General features: G+C 31.6%; 2 protein-coding genes and 1 long non-coding RNA gene across 3 annotated transcripts; all 3 read left to right on the forward strand.

Moving 5' to 3' along the window:
• Positions 1 to 4148: 4148 nt before the first annotated feature.
• LOC140961512 (uncharacterized) lies at positions 4149 to 5268 on the forward strand. Its single transcript, XM_073420088.1, has 2 exons — positions 4149 to 4546; positions 4851 to 5268. Exons 1-2 carry the CDS (start codon positions 4408 to 4410, stop codon positions 5060 to 5062), a joined length of 351 nt encoding a protein of 116 aa, XP_073276189.1. The 5' UTR covers positions 4149 to 4407; the 3' UTR covers positions 5063 to 5268.
• A 3707-nt stretch (positions 5269 to 8975) lies between these two features.
• Positions 8976 to 9757, forward strand: LOC140961520 (uncharacterized). Its single transcript, XR_012172365.1, has 2 exons — positions 8976 to 9196; positions 9306 to 9757. It is a non-coding gene; the product is annotated as an uncharacterized lncRNA (long non-coding RNA).
• A 4108-nt stretch (positions 9758 to 13865) lies between these two features.
• LOC140971527 (E3 ubiquitin-protein ligase RHF2A-like) lies at positions 13866 to 19230 on the forward strand. The gene is made up of 9 exons (XM_073433834.1): positions 13866 to 14103; positions 14643 to 14783; positions 14871 to 14917; positions 16545 to 16607; positions 16709 to 16820; positions 16913 to 17298; positions 17420 to 17524; positions 17661 to 18018; positions 18936 to 19230. Exons 1-8 carry the CDS (start codon positions 14098 to 14100, stop codon positions 17962 to 17964), a joined length of 1164 nt encoding a protein of 387 aa, XP_073289935.1. The 5' UTR covers positions 13866 to 14097; the 3' UTR covers positions 17965 to 18018; positions 18936 to 19230.

The raw sequence follows: 19230 nt of genomic DNA on the forward strand, positions 1-19230 counted from the left end.
GGGATAAAATTATATATTACACTTTGTGTTTAAATAATGTTATACTTTAATCAAAGAAGTTTTTTTACATAAATTATTAAAAATTAAATGTATTAAACAACATGGATGAACAACATATAATTAATTATTAATAAAACATTTGATTCATCTATTTTTAAAAGAGAAATCAATGTCCCGAACATTATAAATAATTAAAACAATATATTGATAATTTTTAATTAAATAAAAAGATGAATCAATGTTTTATAAATGATTAATTTTATTTTGTTCATCCATAATTTTTAAAATATTTAATTTTTAATAACTTATCTAAATGAAATTTGTTCGATGAAAATATAATACAGTTTAAAACATCAAATATAACGATAATTTCGTCCCCAGTTCAGTACATTGTTTGCAACTACAAATGTCATGCCCATTTCTCTCCAACCAACTATGGCCTCTGTCACAGTGCGGAACCAAACAACCACATATTTAAAAATATCAATAATTGTAGTATTTTTTTTCAAAAAAATTTATATATATTCAGTGTAAATATTTTCAAGGGATGCAAATGCAACAAGAAATTAAAGTATTGTGACAAAAGCTCACTTGTATTTAATTGAACTTAGGTGATATTTATTTTATTTAATTTAATTTAATGAAAATGTTTACATAATTAATTAAGAATTCATTTAGTTGGATGGATTTTTTATTTTATTTATCAGTCACGTTTTTAAAATGATTTTAAAAAATAAATTTATTTAATTTCGNGGTATTTGTGGTATCAAGTTTCACTTCATTCTATTTTTGGATTGATAATGTTATAATTTCTTTTTATTTGTTAACAACCATATCTTGATAAAATTTTAAAGTTTCCAAATAAGTAAATTTCCATCTCAAAACAGGACAAACAAAAAATTTGTTTAAAGTGCAGGGGAATTTACAATTTATATGCTATATATTTATATTTCGATCAATTGTATTGTTAAATTTAAGTATCAGTTCATTATTTTAATTTATGTTACGCTAATGTGTACCATACAAAATTAGTTTTCTCGAGAAAAATAAATAAAGTTGCTTAGAATTGAAATATACATTATTAAAACTGAAATTTGACAATATAAATGAACAAAATTGCATACAGACAAATAATATACAAAACCAATATTGTGACTTTTGCCAAAGTTTATTTAGAACAATATTTGTCATCCACATATGTATAGTTGAAATGTATATGAATTGCATGTTACTATGCCAAGCTAATCCATCGAATGCGATTTAAATTCAAAGTGTCCATGATTATGCAAACCCATCGCAATTTTACTCATTGAAGTTCGATTGGTATATGCTACTTATATGGATAATGTCTTCAGTCACTCAATACATGGTACGTGTGTTGAGTGAATAAATCATGTCCGCTTATTCAAGATGTGCTGAGTGGATAAGCGCAATACATTATTGATTTCTTATAACGTGTCACAAGTGTTTGTTTATATACACTTATTCGAGACTGAAATCCAAATCCTGTCGCAATATTAAATTGTCAAAAATGTTATTTTTCATGATAATTATAAATCGGAACAACTCATCTCGTAATCATATAATTGTGTGACCATCTCAAAGAGACTTACTCCATGAATGAGAGTAAAGACGAGGTACTTTTGACTTTGAGTTATTATAACTGAACCCATCAATCATTCTCTTTTACGGAAAATTTATACTAAAAAAGACATGATGAAGTCAATATGTACGCCACGTGACCTTGTATTCGTTATCTATTTATTCTAATTAGGGATAAAACGAATGTTATATCCAAGAGTAAGAATTGACAATATTTATTTGTGAGAAGATAAATTTTTTTAAAAAAAGGAAAATGATTATCATCTACTTTTCTAGAATCCTTTTTTAGATTAAAGTTTATTTATTTAATTTTTTTGCGTTTAATATTTTTGAAATGCTTATACTTACAATAATGATCTTAGACCACGTGAAAATGAAATTACATATTTTTTTTAAAAAATATATTTGGCAAGACGAATGGCGATATTCCATCATTTTAATCAAGTGAAGTGGACATGTATCTAAATTACGTAGGAAATTGAGTTGCAAGAGTTTGATTTGCGCTAGTTTTATCCAATTATTTAAATTAGTTAAATGGAGTTTACGTCTAGTAAATAACTTCCAATATATTTAATTTATCGAAATCAATTTTAGGTGAATGAGAAACTCGGTCGAATCTTTATCTTCTCGTGCAATAATCTCTATCCAATATTAATATAGAAAAACCTCCTATTCAGTTTTTTTTTTTAAATTATTTTCGTCCAGATTTTAATTTAATTATATTTTAAATTTTATCAGTATCAAAATTCACCTATTATTGACATTAATATCGTGACATGAAAATATTTAATTGCTACGTATATACATTGAAAAATATATTGATCAAACTCTCAATATTAACTTAATTATTGATCAAACTTTCAATATTTGTTAAATTAATTTTTATGTCACTAATTGGGTTTCAAAATAATAATGGCTATTATTTTGTGTGTATGTAATCTATATTTTTATTTTGATAATTAAAGTATAATTTAAAAAAAATTCATTTTCGCATTCCTAATGGAATTTTCTGGTATCAGTTTGAAAGCTCATTAGAAGAGAGAAAGGTCACCATTTGCAACTCCTCGAAATAACAATTATAAATCTATTTATATAGTTTTTTTTATATTATAATGAATAATATAATGAGTTTTGGTATATTTCTTAGCACGTCTCTAGTTGGGAAATATTCACGTTTTTCTACATTTCCGATCCTTTGCGCTTCTCTATCCGATGTGAAGGAAAAATGATAGCGACTCACTCCAAATTAATTTGACCAACCTTTAGTGCAAAGAAAATTCACGTTTTTAGTGCAAAATGATAGCGACTAACTCCACATAATTCGGTTGTGGTGGACCTTATTATAATATTTTNTTTTGTGATGAGAAAATTGTAATTTTAACATTTTTAAAAATTTTTGTTGTGATTTTCGGTCTTAGTCCACTACTTTTTTATTTATTTTTTGTAACTTTAACATTTTTATTCATAACATTAACGTTTTTAGTGTTATGTAAACACTCTTATAGAAAAAATAAATAAACTTGCAAGAAAATGACCAAAATCATCAAAATGAAAAATAAATTTAAAAAAAAAATGGAAACACAGTGTACCAAAAATCACATATAAGTAAATATAAATACATAAAAAATTCAATTTTTGATTTAATTTCCGTTTTTTTTCTTCTAAAAGTATTTAAAAAATGCTAAAAATATAAACTCTGGAACTCGTGGCTCATACTCGATGGTTCAGGTGATAAGCCCCCCATCATGACCAAACTAAACGTGAAGAATGCAATTATCCTCTAATTTAATATGTAGTTTATGCTGTATACTTTTCCACGTATTGAAAACTAACATGTTTTATCTTTGTCTTTTTAATATTAGAACTTCATCTTTGATGTATCTTATACCCCTCTTCTCAAATAAAAAAAAATAAAAAATTTCATTTTTATTTTATGAAATTATCATACAAATATATTTGAATAAATTTGTATATCATCTATATATAACTATTGTATCATAATAAAATATTTATTTATCTTTATCTATATATACTTTTGATTTTTTTGAAAAGATATACTTTTGAATTTTCAAATATTCATATGACTCATAACATACGATTTTGCTTAAAATTAATTTAAGAGAAATTACAATATTTTGTCTTTTTATGTTTTTGCAATTTTTATAATTTATGTTATCGAAATTGATTCTTAGTCATATATATTTCAATTGTTAATAATTTCTGTATTCTTTCAAAGGTGGTATTGATGTTGAGCTACACACGTAAACATGAATTGATTTTAAGTCAGTGTCGCGGCTGAACGTTGAACAAAATAGCATGAAAAAAAAAAAGATACCGAATGGAAACTGAAATTTGACGATTTAACAAGAGGACCATAATCGCAAAAAAAATAAATACAAATAACCAAAATTGTAATTTCCCCTTAATTTGATTTTAGCACCATGAAAATACAATTTAATCATTGTCCTACAAAATTCTTAGGTTTGAAACCATCAAATATAACCAACTCCTTTGTCATCCATTCATGGCATTTGACGTTGAAAAACTGTAAAATTCCTCCAATGAAGATCCTTTCTTTTTTGTCAACTGCGACATTAAATTTTTCTTCATTCCCTTTCACACTATTCATCGAAACCACCTTCAAATTCAACCTCCTGATCTCGTCTTCATCAGTACCCTATTTAAACCAAGAAAATGATTCATTTTTTTCTTGTAACGTCTCGCCCAATTAAGGATATCAATCCTCTGATCTTTTGAACACATATTAAAATAATAAAAATTTAATTAAAGGGGCTGGGAAAAAAGATGGAGAATTCTTTGGGAGCAGGTTTCATGGCAGTTTTCGCAGTTTCCGGCAGCGTGGTTTTCTTAGCCATGCAAGCCCACAAGCGCCTTCTCTCCGATTTCATGAAGAAGATGGAATCCCAAATCAAGCATTCGACAGGTACTAATTCTCTTGTTTAAATTTTTTTATTTATTTGTTAAAATATTAAAAAATAAATATAAATACTATGACATTCTGTTAAAAATTAATTTTCTCTTAAACAATTTTATAGATATTTAAAATTAAGATTTTGCCCCAGAATTTTTCAAATTTTGTTTTCTGTCCACGAAATTCCGATTCCTCCCACTGGACATTTTGTGGTTAATTAATAATAAATATACGCGTACCTGCTTGTACTATTGGGAAATAATTAGAAGGGCATTTTGTGGTTAATTAATATATTTTGCATGGACTTTTTAATTAGGTGAAGCAAGAGATGGGAAGAAAAGGGTGAGGTTCTCCAACGACGTGGTGGAGCACTCCGTGGCTGAGAAAGGGCGTGACCGTATGCATTTGTCGATTCCGACCGGTGTTGTTGGTCAAAAAAACGATGAAAATTTAGAGGCGATGCCCCTAAATTGGCAAGTTATGTACAAAGGGATCCTTAAACATAAGAATCTTAGGGGGTATAAGTAATTTACATAGAACGAATAAATTATTCGATACATGTAGAAGGCAATACAGCTTGGTTGCTGTTCCTGTATACTTCGCTTATGTGTATGTATACATCTGTAGGGTTAGGTAGTTTTAGTTTTATTAAGTAATTTTTATGCAGAAAGAAACTTGTACGTAGAAATTGTGTTCTTTTCCTAATGAATTTATTTCATTTATTATTATTTTTATTTGGTAGATAGAATTGAGTTTTGAACTTGAGGAAAATTGTGTTATTTTCCTAATGAATTTATTTCATTTATTATTTTTTTTATTTGGTAGATAGAATTGAGTTTTGAACTTGAGAACTCCTCTCAAATTTAATTACAAGTACCTCATTGATTATGTCCTCTCCGCCCATTTCTATGCTACCTAATTAATCGGTCCCAATCCAACGAATATTAGAAGTACGTATTTGAATACGTCCAATGATGCCAAATTTATTTCTTTCAATTATCTTGTACGGATCGATGCAGTGAACATTAATCGTAAATCAAACTTATACGTCGAACAATCATATGTAATAGCGAGATGGTGTATAATTAAATTTAATTATATTGTTGTTCTGTTAATATAGTTCATTATATTTGATATCAATAAATATAATAAATATTATTGAATTAATAAAAACAAATTTTTTTATTTTTATAAATATACATGTACAATGAATTTTTATTTATATTAATTTAAAGAATATGATACATATATTGATGTAACACAATAAATTTTTATCTAATTCAATTTATGTTTGCTTGATAAAAAAAATCTTTAAAATAATAAATTATTAATTAATATTTCTATAAATTAATAAATTTTATGATCTCAACATTATTAGATTAATTTAGAGATTTTGTAGCCCGTTAAAACTATAATAAACCCAAATAGATAATTATATATAGCCTGTATGGGTTGGCTAGCCAGTAGCCTCCATAAGGGTACACCTCTGCAAAAACAAAATAAAGGGAAAACAAAAAAAAAATGATACTCGATGGATGTGAAAATTAATTTAACAAAAAGTATTTAAAACGATTTAAATCATATATAATTGAGATAAGATTTCAACATAGTGGGTCTCAATTATTTTGCAACAAATGCTTATATAATTGAAAATCATGAGAAAAACAAGTTGAATATATAGTTTGAAAATCAAGACAGATTCGTGTTATGATGCATTAAACGTATGTATCATTGTGTATTAATTAAGTTTTATATATTCCTTGTTTTACCAAACCGATGGAGGCAAACTGATAGTAGTTTATGTCAGTCGATCATTCAACTCAAATCCAAATATTTTTTGAAGAATATCATTTATTAAGAATCAGATATCAACTAAAATATCAGATAAAGTTTTCCGTACCAACAGTCATATATCCCAACAGAATGTCAGAATTCAAATGCTGACACCATCGATATCTGTATTTGAAAACGGATATATGATTTAAAAATATGATTTTTGTGCAAATTAGTCTATAAATAGATCAGTTTGACAAACTTTTAAATCTCTTATTCGAAAAATCTGAATTATCTGATCTCTCGTATCTTCTTGAAAGAGCTTTATGCGAATCAAACCGATAACAAACAGACGTCGGCAAGTTAAAATATGATAATTTGAGGATCAATTTGTGCTTAGAATTTATTTGTGAAATCTTTGTAATTGAGAGTAAGAATTCTAACTTGTCGTTTTGGTAAGAAAAGTTACTAAGTATTTTAGTTAGGCTGTGTGGTAAGTCCTGATAAAGTGAACAATTCCAACATTTGTAACCGTTAGCCTTTTATTACAATCTTTCTGCGAGAAAGGAAAAGTGATGTAGGATCGAGTATTGAAATGTTTGAACATTGAGAAACAAAATTATGTCAATTTACTTTTCAATCCACATATCTTACATTTCATTTGATAGTCCATCCAACTGATTTTTGATAAGTCATTTTATTTGAATAGTTTCAGTCAGTCTATTTCCACACAGTATTCTATGTAGACTTATTGAGAACTCTCTCTCAACGGACAAAGATATTATTTCAGTGTTGCTGACCAAATTCTTAATATTTGCAAATTATTGAAAAAATTTATTCACCCATTCTAAATTTATCTATCATCCTAACAAATATGATATAAACCTTTTTAATATTAGTTTTTCTAATCAAAGAGGTACTTTTTAAAAATATATTTGACATAGGAATAATTTTATATTATAATATAATGTGAATCCCACAAAATATCAAGATAATCTTCAAGCCAATTAATACAGTGTGTCTGCCTCTACTTCCCTTGGACTTCGCTCTCCTCACGTATACATGTCCCCCCGCACCACCTACCAATTAAAACTTCCAGATATATTACCTTATCAACTTCATTTATACCATACAGTTCATGAATTAAATATTAAGACACAACTCATCCAACCGATAACTAATGAAATTTATATATTATTCAATATTTAATGGGATAATACACAAAATAATAATTTAGATGTCTTCTCGGTTAAGTCCCTCAATTTATCTATGTACCAATTTAGTCCTCCTAGTATGTTTAATTGTCTCGACCATATATATCCAGAACATTAATTTCTTCATCAGTAAACATACTCGAGGGACTAAATTAGCACATGAGTAAAATTGAGGATTATATTGAAATGCGTAGATAATTAAATTTTAGCGACACTTTTATTTATTATCTCATCGTTTTAATTTAGACTAGTTGAAAACATATGATCCTCACATGTTCGATCCGTTAAATCTTGAGGGAGGAGTTAACATCAAAGACATGAATACGATAAACAACATAACCTACTTGAGGTATATTAAATTAGCACATGAGTAAAATTGAGAGATCGAACATGAACAAGCCTGAATTAGATTGACCATTTTAAGCATCACCATTTATATAATTGTTTTTCCCATATATATATTACTTAAAAAGAGAGTTGCTCCCTCTAATCTATATTATATTAACAAAACATAGCCCTTACGTCTCTATTATATATATAAGATCGTCTCCATTATATGTGATCGGACCCCATGAAAGTTAAGATACTGAGAATCACCCAGTGTGACATCCACCGTGCATTGTGTGTGGCCCTGCCCTGCCCAGCCCAATAAATGGTCTAGATCCACTGGTGGATCGTAGTGTTTCCACAAATAAACAGTTCTATTTGATAGTAAAAATCAATCAATAATAATCTCCCAAAAAATGTGAAACACATGGGTAATAAAATCCGCTTTGCATTGACTGACAAGTGTCTGTAGAGTCATTAACCGAAAGAAACAAATCATGATCTCACTATCCGTATCCTGATAGATGTAGGAAATATCTCGAAAATTCTCAAATTTTCACAATTTGTTCGTTATTTCCAAGTGTCCGAATAATTGCTAAGTTATCCAATTTATTGACAACTGAAGAAAAGTAATTATCGTTCATAAATAAAGACGATATAAAAAAATTAAATTGAGAAATATTTGAAAAAAAATTATTGTCTCCAAAACATGTTCATTGTCATAACCACATCCTTAATATCTTTTCAGAATATATATATTAATAAAAAATGATATATATACGATGAAAGTTAAAAAGCAAGTTATTGAAAAAATGCACTTCGTAATTTAATATATAACCATATCGTACATGTAGCATGACCATATGTTAATAAATATATATATTAATGCAAATACACACACACTTGCAAATATATCCATTGATCCAACGGCTCATATGGAGGATTTTATGTGGATCCATGCGTAAATATTTGGACCATTAGATATACACCCGAATAAATCCACACGCACATTGCATTTACAATCATCATATGTTAGCAGCTCTCTCCGCACCCAAAACAATATCTCTCGATCTATCTATATATTGTATATAATGATGGAAAAAAGAGAGCTTAAATAAATAGGGGGAACCGTTCATCAACTCCGAGTGTAAAACGCTCAAAGAATTTCCCTGTCTTTTTGGAGGACTCCTTAAATTATCCGACAAGAGAAGGAAAATAGCCCGTCCTCCAACCAACATTGGCCGTGTTCTTTCTATATCCCCGCCGCCGATTCTACCTTGCCTCTGACCATGGCTCATCGCTTGTTCTCCACTTTTTGTAGCGAAATACTTTGACATTTAATTTCCAGGTGATTTTTCATTTTCGATCTTTATGTTTTGTTCATTGGATCGATCTTTTCATTTGGTTAATAGAATATATGAGTCTTTTTCTTGGGATTTTTGTTATTTTGAATATAGGGATAATCTTGAAGGATTTCGGGGAAGTTAAGAAGCTGATTGCTGTGTTCGCGTGGGGAAGAATTTGGGATTTGTAAAAACAGCGGAATTAAGGAAGAGGAAATCGAAATGACGAGGCAAGTCGTGTTGCGCCAGCCGGGTTCAATGGTGGACAGGCGGCAGCCGCTGTTGCAGAACTCGGACTACTCATCGCGGGGTGGCTTGAGGAAGGTAAGGCTGGCGGAGTTGGCGGGCGGGACCACGGCGGAATGCGCCGTGGTGTGCTGCTGCTGTCCCTGCGGGATTGTCAACCTGCTCGTGCTGGCTGTGTACAAGGTTCCGGCAGGGCTGTGCCGGAAGGCCCTGAGGCGTAAGCGCCGCCGCAGGCTGATGAAGAAAGGGCTGCTGCCGCCGAGGAAGTGCGGCTGTGATGAGAAGGAGCCACAAATTCATCCGGTATCAAGCCCCATCGCTATTGTTAATACTCTGGAATCGGTATTGGATAACAAAGAAGTGCTGGAACTGGAAAAGGAGATGTGTGATAAATTTTACAGCACTGGTTTCTGGAGGAGTTCTTCCCAAAGAAGTGAAACATTACACCAATAAAAATAAAAGTTCACCGCTTTATTTACTGGGGAAATTATTTTATGTATGTATATGTAATAATAATAATCTCATTAATATTTGAACATTTCTTTTTTCTTCGACATTATTATGCTGTACAGAGGATTAAATATGCTGGGGAGCCATTATCTGCTTGAATGACAATCTTCTGTGTATATATATGTATAAAAGATGTGGTAGTTAATATTGCTATCAAGAATTATGCTCTTGGAAAATTCAATTGATTGGTTTTTAATGTGACTTATATAGTATGGTTTTCGGTTGTTTCTTGATACTCCGTATCCCTAATTTTACCTTAACTACAATACTGCATTTTACCTTGTTTCCGCTAAATTGGAACGAAAACCGTATATGGAAGAGGGAACTGAACACTTTCCGAACATGGGAGAAGGAATGTCACCCATTGGCTCAATAAAATTTTTGAAACATCCACCAACGAACTTAAATGCTTTTCTTTTTACAAGTACTAACATGTCATAAGATAACATTCAGAGCTTCAACATTTATAAATATCCATCCCTCTTTTCTGTTTTTACATATTTTATTTACTCATCTTGCTCCATACATTTTCGACCCAAGTTTACAGTATCGCTCGTGGAATCCTACCAAATTATTCTGCATCAAATTAATATTCTACAAGTTTTCTTATCTAATCACATCAAAATGATGAACATGGTATGGTATATATGCTCCACCGACTGAGGTAGGCAATACACCACGAACTCTACAAAACATGGCGTCGACCCATATTTTTGGAAGAAGACCCATTTAATCTGCGCGGTGAAAACTGTATCGAGTGAATTTTATTCGGTGTAACAACATAAAATCTGGCCAGTAGAATGTGTTATCATACTCCCAATCCTCTTTCCTTTTTTCTTTTTTCAGAAAAGTAAAACTTTGTGGAATGAAATTGAGTTGATAATTAAAGATTGTAGTACTGTGGGAAATTGACGGGTCAGTGTGGGGAGGTCTAAATGGTGGTTGTCCAGGTGGGTTCAGAGATGGTTAGGAGCAGAATGGTGCGATGGTCCCCGGTGACCGTGAGTTGGCCCATCTTAAATTGTATTCTCATCTAATTTTTCACTTCCACCATTCACATGCAAAAAGGACCTGAAATGACACCCCACTGTTGTACTTTCCCTATATTTAATTTCACCCCACCAAAATAAAATCTAATGCAAATCTACAATATTTTGACGGGACTTGGTTAGAGTGACACGTCCTCGATACATTGATGTTCATAATTCAACATATTTCATATTTCACATGTTATTTAATTCCGAGGAGACGAACTATTAATATATGACCATGTTCGAATAACAAATATATAATGTTTGAATTGTTATGTAATCCGTTATAATTTTGGCACTATTTGTAGTTTACTATAAATATCGACAAGTGTTTAATCCTATGTGATACTTATAAGTACACATCGAGGGTCATTTATATAAAATAATTGCATCTACGAGCGAGATTTAATTGAACAATGCGTCCATGAAATTTTCTAAATGTTCATTTGGATTGAGTTGTTTGAAATACATCGGGATTGTAATTTGATGAATGAATTTTGAAGCTATGAATTCCAAATCCGTGGATTTAAAATCTATTTAATTGTTTGTATTAATTTATATTGGATGTATTTTAAATTCACCACACCCTTAATTATATAAATGCAAAGGTTGTTATGATATATTTGAAATCCCTAAAATGAGTGTCATTTTAAATCAATTCTTCAAATATCTTCCAAATCAAATCATTTCATCCAGCACAACTAATAGTTGTTTGGCTAGATTTAATCAAGATGATTTCAAATTCATATACTCTAAATTATGTAGTTGTAAAGAATTATCAATTCATTCCTCAAATTCTTACTAAAATTAAACCCCTTCCTCAAATCAAAATTTTCGATCCAAATACAACGTAACCAGAGAATTCCAAATTATAGTTTTGAGATATCAATCTTAGGAAAAATAGAAATTTTTGGTTGTCGACACTTTGACGAAAGAAAGATTAAAAGCACATAAATTATTGTACCAAGAACCATTCTTTTTACTAATCAGAGAGTCAAAATCCAATCTAAGCTAATTTACAATTCTTTATGATTCAAAATATCGGAGCCTTATTTGATATTCCAACACGTACATTTGATCACGTAACGATCTTTGGGTAGTTATTCTTCGAGCAAACTCTCGTACTTGATCTAATGATCATATCGCTCTATATGGATCAGATGGTTTAAGGAGTGCATGGTAGACTGGTAGTCGATGTTGAAATATTATAAATTTTTTCGATGAATTAATTGAGAATAATTTTGCAATGAATTGGACGATTTCTCAAATGAATTCATTGAATGCTCTGTCAGAAGTAATACAACACATGCAAGCTAGGCCTCGTGATTCTATGAAGAAAGAGCTGTCTGTTTTTTTTGTAATGCATCATGCATGGACCATAGGAATAAATTTGGGTGGCCCTAAACCAAATTCCATGTCCTCCATGGACTTTTGTCTCCACCGAAAGCACGAGTTTTTTGTATGCCTTTTCGGCCAAAAATCCTCCTTTGTTTTGGATGATTGAACATCACACTATGACAAAGGAGTACAAAATAGTACTCCATCAAACTCCCAAAACTCGGCTTTTACCGTGCTACATGGAATGAGTTTTGTTAAATGACTCCTATTAAATTCTTGATAGTTTTATATAAATTTAGACAATCATTTTTCATTGAGTTAGTTTTTGAAATTAAGTTATGTCAAAATCTCAGTCTTTAACATATAACATAGCTCAGACTCACTGTTATGTATTGGACTGTTCTAGCACACCGTTTGGACCGGTTTGGTTCATTTAATAAAACGACAAGTGACTATTCATTGAAGGAAATATTATTTTATAGGATAAGAAATAAAATACAACAATTAATAATTTGCGAGAACCAAATGTAGGATGAACATGCATTAGAAATCTATTTTTATTTAGTCATATGTACCTACGACCCAGAAGCCAGCGGGAGAAATTCACCCAATTGAGGATAACAAAATCCCCAAAATCTAACTCATATGAAGGTTTATTAGGTTTTGTATTATCTAATGTTATGATCATTGAGACATGTAGAGAATGTGAATAAACAAATCTGAAAATTTTAGTACTTTTCTGAAAAACAAGTGACTTCATGAGTGGGGTTAATAGCTAAACTCTTATTCTCAATTAGCTAAGTATAGTTGACGACTTTTGTTAATACGTGTATATTATGTTGGACTCAATGAATAGCAGGATTGATAGCATACCTATAATGATAAATAAACAAACAGTCAAAAGCACAAAATAAAAAATTTAAGAATGATCAGACAACACGATAGATTTTTGATGATCAGATAGAAATATAAAGCAATGCTTCAAAAACTTAGAACAACATATGGTTGATTTGCAATGAACGTGAGAATGATGATAAATTCTTTAGAGTATCAATTTTTTTTTAATAGTCGATAATTGCTCACTTAAACACTTTTCATTTTCCAATGTCAAAAATATTTTTAAAAAAGACTCAAATGTACGAATTTCAATATGATATGTATTTTCTCTTTAGAAAATCATCAATATTTTGTGGTAGGTCTATTTCTATAAATATTCAAGTGTTTTATCCAATTTAAATAAATAAAAATTCAAATTTATTTGATTGTGAATTAGACATGATTATTTTGTCATTACATAATAATATTTTCAGTTTCAAAATATATGTAGAATAATATTTGTTTTCCCTTTTACAATCTGAAATTCTAATATTTTAGGCAACACATTTCAAAACATTGGGTTAAATTTTGAAAATTTCATAAAAAAAATTAAATTCAAATATATGAATTTCAATCCCATGAAATCCTCGGTCTAATCCAAACCCTCGCCCAAACATAACCTAAAGATATATTTTTTAGGGGAATTAAAGGTATCTCTTAATATTAACAAAAAGACCATAATGATTTAATATGCCAAAACGTGATCTATTCCCCATATCCCTCTCTTCCTTTTATGCAAATATCTATACCATGTCTCTGTAATTTTCTCTCTGAGGTTTTTTGAATGGGACCTCAGCATAATTTGTGGCATCAGAAGGAAATCAATCGCTGACTTTGTTGGATTTTATTGCTCTGGTTCCAAATTCTTGACCCATTAATTGTTTTTCCTGGATATTTCTTCTTCCATGGAGGTAAGGCTTTTAATTTGCGATACTATGGTAATCAAAATTCTCCGATCTGAATCACATATCAATGATGTGCGATTGTTGAAATTTATGGTCTATTAGTTTCGATTTGTGGGTTTTGATTACTGGTGATTTTTTAGGTTGTTGGGTCGTGGGGTTTTTTTTTTTAATAGCTTTGTACGCATAGAAAGTTTCTTTCATTACTATCATGCAAACGTATTTATGTGGATGGGAATCATCATCGCTTGTTGCATAGCTAGAATTGATTTTTTTTCCATGATTTTAATTCAGCATTTTAACTTTATTTGGGGTTTAAAACCTATAATATAATACAATTTGGCAAAAACAAAAACTATAATATGATGAGATAGTTCCAGCCGTTTTCACATTTATGACTTAACTGAGAAATCGTACGTGCCAAATTATTTGCAGAAGACCCTTCATGATTTACATATTCAAAAAGATATTAAATGGCCCTTTTGTTTATAGTTTGCTAGCATTGATTTTAAACATGTTCTTTCTTCTTTTCTCTGCTGTTTTTTAAGGTTTTGCAATTGGATGAGGTCAAGAATGGAGGGAGTCACATGGCATCAGCAGCGGCTTTTGTAGAAGGAGGGATTCAGGAGGTCTGTGATGATGCTTGCAGCATATGCCTTGAGGCCTTTTGTGACAGCGATCCTTCCTCGGTGAAATGCCAATAGATTATTTATTTTGGCCATTGATTATATTTTATGCTAGCCTTATTAGGATAGTTTTGGAATCATGCCTTACAGGTGACAAGCTGCAAGCATGAGTTCCACCTTCAATGCATTCTTGAGTGGTATGCATTTGCTGCTTGTTTGTGGGTTGGATTTGGATTGTGGTTTTATGGTACTCTATTGTATGCGTGCATTTTTGTCCTAATTATAGGATTAAGTTTTAGCTTTTGTGTTTGTATGTTATCATATGTAAATCTTTGAGGTTTACATATATTTGGACACCGTAACATATCAGCTGAATGCTGCCTGCCATTGTTAAAAACAATGACCACATTGTGGGGAATAAGAAGTAAAAATGTACAAGAGCAGAATTTTTTCACACATACACAAACATATTAGTAAGTAAACCACATTGGTTATCCATTGCTTCTAAAAAGGCATGCATTTTGTGTGGGTGGTTGTAAGGCAAAAGCGGAATAAACCTTGAAATAGATTGGCAGTCTTCCATAATGAGCGAGCTTTATCAATATAGCTTAGGCTGCCTAAATGCCTGCTCTTTGATTAACTTGTAGTTGATTTGCTTAATGTTTTACTAGTTTTCACTGCTATTTGTGAGCTTTAATCGATCTGTTTGAGATCCTCTGTCCATGCGGTTGCTTTGTGTTAACGTCCTTATAGTTGCTTGCAAATTATGGGTAACTTGTCCTGACTGTTTTTTTGTTGTGGGACCTGTAAACAGTAATTTGTCAAGAACTGGTATATCATGGTACCATTGATAAATTGAACAGAAAGTTGGGAAATTCCCAAATTTGATCAACAATTTAAGTGAATCCATTAGTTGTTGATGGAAAGCTTTTGAATTATGATAATATTTGTCATGCATAGATTATTCTATAACTTGAAGTTCATCTAATCCAATTTTTACTGAATTAAAAACTGATTCGGTGCTTGCAATTTGACATAAGAAAGTAGGTTTTAGTAAAATCCTAGTCGATGATAACGATTCTGCTATTCTGGTAGTTTCTCATGCATGCTATTCGTCAAAATATGTTCGTACAAAACTGTTGCAACCATAAATCAAGAACCAAATTTATATTACAAATGAAACTAAAATATTTTCCCATCAATAAACTCTGTGTACGAAACCCTAGCAGTTTGCTAGCAATTCCCTAGCTTAAGCTAGTTATGACACTCTCAAAACAAAATAACTGAATGATTATCACTCCCCCGTGCTCATATTTTATTCTCCCCCTTCCTTCCCTTGCATGTGAACTGTAATTAGCTATGGGCTTCCTTAACTTGGACCTCGATCCTTCTCTTGTTAAATAACTAAGTCCAATTATAATTGAATCTTTAACAAGAGCAATTTCTTTGAAATATTTATCCATTTTGGTTGCGAGAGGTTAGTCTTTGTGCTAGCAGTACGAGGCTGAGATTTAGGCTTAATTTGGAAGTGGGGAGAGAAAAGAAAGGGAGGGGAAGAGAAAAGAAATTTTTTAGTTCTCCTTCCACTTCCACCGACCCACATTTGGAAGGAAACTTTTCCTTTAAATCTTAAACACATTTTCCTTTCTCTTCCTTCCATCAAAATCTCCCAAACAACCAAAATTTAAATCTCCTTCCTTTCCTTTCTTTTACTTCCAAATCCCAACTCCCAAAAAAAGCCTTAGTAAATGTAAATCTGTGTCTATAAACATATTCATGAGGATGTTAGGGTGGAAGTAAATTAACTCTTTGAATAATGAATAGGTGTCAAAGAAGTTCTAACTGTCCAATGTGTTGGCAACCCTTCAGTCTGGAAGATCCTTCCAGGTTTGTTTCTGACATGCATTCTCAGTTTTCAGTCGAGTTCCTTTTTATTGAATTGTTTCCTTGGGCATCTTTATCTGACATCTTATTTTGTTGTTTGGCAGCCAAGAGTTGCTTGAAGCAGTGGAAAGGGAGAGAAATTTAAGGTTTACTTCATCAAGGAGGAATGCAACCATATTTCAACATCCCACCCTGGGGGATTTTGAACTGCAGGATGTGTGTTGTCCAACTACATTATTCATTTACGTATCATCTATATATCAGGACTTATATTTCTGTTGGTATTTAATGACTTCTCTACCAAGCAGTTACAAATAGGAGTTGATGATCCAGTACTTGAGGACCACATTATCCAACATTTGACTGCTGCTGCTGCCATGGGGAGGACACACCTCATTGCTCGGAGGGAGGGCTCAAGGATTCGTTCATCTGCCCATGCTCATCCACAGTTTGTAGTGTTTTCATCTCATCCAAATGCATCTTCTACCGGTCAGACTTCAGCTTCCCTTGCTTCTGTTGGAACAGAATACGATTCAACAGCAGCCACTGAAACTAATACTTATGTTCCACCAACTTCTATTCGGGATGAAGGACCACCACATACGTCTCCTCTTCAAAGTGATGGAGCTTTGGCTTCAGCATTTGGATCTCCGGTCATTCCTAGTACATACCATGGAATACCTAGTGATAATAGGTGGTGTTACTTTCTAGCATTTTAAATTTTTGCTTATTTAGTATCATGTATCTGGTTAATTAGTATTTGGATGAAAGTTGTTTAATATTCTATGTTTTGATTTTCCATGATCCATTTTTAGGAGCTCTGTGAGGCAAGCTTTTTTGCCAAATCAAGACAGAGCAGGACCCTCAGAGTTGTCATTTTCAGACTCTTGGAAATCTCGACTCAATGCTGTGTCGACAAGGTATAAATTTCAGCATAACATGATCTTGTTCTATTTTTTAGATCCCTGTTCTTTTTTATCTTATTCATTAGTTTGTTTCAACTATTATTGGGAACTTGTGGATTCTGAACTTTGTTTTATGTTGATCATGTGTAAGATACAAAGAGTCCATTACCAAAAGTACTAGAGGATGGAAGGAAAAGCTGTTTTCCCGAACTGGTTCCATGACAGAGATTGGTAATGAGGTTAGAAAAGAGGTGAGTGCTGGAATTGCTACTATATCTCACCTGATGGAGCGCCTTGAAACAAGAGATGGCAGTAGACCTGGTAATGTTCCATTAGCAAATGACGTGGTGGATTCTTCAGGCACTGGAATGAGAAACGCTGTGAATAGAAATATGATCAATGAAACTTCATCGAGTGGCGCAAATTCTTCTTCTTGTGTCACGAGTTCAATTTAAATCTCATGATGCTATTAAGAAGGCGAATCTTTCCTCGTCATTTCATCTTTGGAGGTGAGTTATCAAGTTATTTTACTTTATTTTCTATTTTGATCAATATCAAGTTATTTTACTTGTCAATTTGATCTGTTGATAGACAACGCATTGATGCAAGTATTTCATCAAGGTTGAAATTGATGTTTTTTTCTCATGTTAATGAAGTTATTTCTTCTTGTCTTATGTATCCAACTTGATATGATACTCCATTTTTCTTGCGGTAGGAGAGCTCTTGGTAACAATAATTTAGTACAATATTATTTAATAGTAGATGATCAAAAGTTTTATATCGTTAAGATGCCAAAATTTGTCTAAGAGGATGAAACGAATCAGATCATGGCATTAGTTGAAGTTCTTTTAAGCCAGACGTATGAATACATCTGGTAATGAGAAACAGGGATAACTGGATAAGACCCACCGAGTTCTTTTAAGCCGGACATATGAATACATCTGGTAATGAGAAGCAGGGATAGACCGGTTTAATCTCAAATGTTTGGCCTCTTTCCGATTCGGTCCCAAATGTTTCAATGTTCCCAATTTAATTCTAAATGTTTTAAAATTTTGACTGGGTTGGTCCTTCTGTTAATTTAGTGGTTAAAATTAGCGGTAGGCCACTCATAAAACTCATAACAAATGAAGAATGTGTGTTTAAACATTCTATTGCACAAATCACTGGCATGGGTTCTCCTATTGTTATGGGTCGCCTTTTTGCGCTTATTGTGCATCTGCCTTGGAGTTACTTTGTAATACACATGTAGGAAAGAAGAATATTTTGTCCATTGCCTCTGCTCGATAGTTTGATCCGCTCTTACGAATGATTGAAGGAGTAATACTTGGGAGTTCTATTCTTAACAAGTTTTGTATTTATTATTAAATTTTTTGCCTTCCATATCTCGCTATCTTATACACTCGTGCATTTGCCAATTCTTTCACAGATATACGTTTCCCTTCTCCAAATATGACGTGATGAGGATGAGATAATTGGCCGGCTTCGCTTATAGTAAAGTTTAGAGGGAGTTATAGACTGCCTTTCATATCAATGAACAAATAGACCCAACTTTCATTTTCATGGTAAGAACACTCTCGAACGTGCATGCATATTTATCTTTACTAAAAACAATTGACTCTGAAACTGAATCATTAGAAGTAGAACTTGACCCGATGTATTTGATGGATGTTTTTATTTAATGATTCCATGAACTGGCGTTAGTTTAGCTTATATCTCGTTGA

Source organism: Primulina huaijiensis, chromosome 2 (assembly GCF_012295235.1).
Source record: "Primulina huaijiensis isolate GDHJ02 chromosome 2, ASM1229523v2, whole genome shotgun sequence".
NCBI lineage: Eukaryota > Viridiplantae > Streptophyta > Magnoliopsida > Lamiales > Gesneriaceae > Primulina > Primulina huaijiensis.

Excerpts from the sequence above, each read along its gene's own strand:
- LOC140971527 (XM_073433834.1), top strand. Across the intron at positions 16,608-16,708 it reads AGTCTGGAAGATCCTTCCAG|CCAAGAGTTGCTTGAAGCAG; the intron begins GTTTGTTTCTGA and ends GTTGTTTGGCAG. Across the intron at positions 16,821-16,912 it reads GGGATTTTGAACTGCAGGAT|TTACAAATAGGAGTTGATGA; the intron begins GTGTGTTGTCCA and ends TCTACCAAGCAG.
- LOC140961512 (XM_073420088.1), top strand. The coding sequence starts at position 4,408 with ATGGAGAATTCTTTGGGAGCAGGTTTCATGGCAGTTTTCGCAGTTTCC. Across the intron at positions 4,547-4,850 it reads CCAAATCAAGCATTCGACAG|GTGAAGCAAGAGATGGGAAG; the intron begins GTACTAATTCTC and ends CTTTTTAATTAG.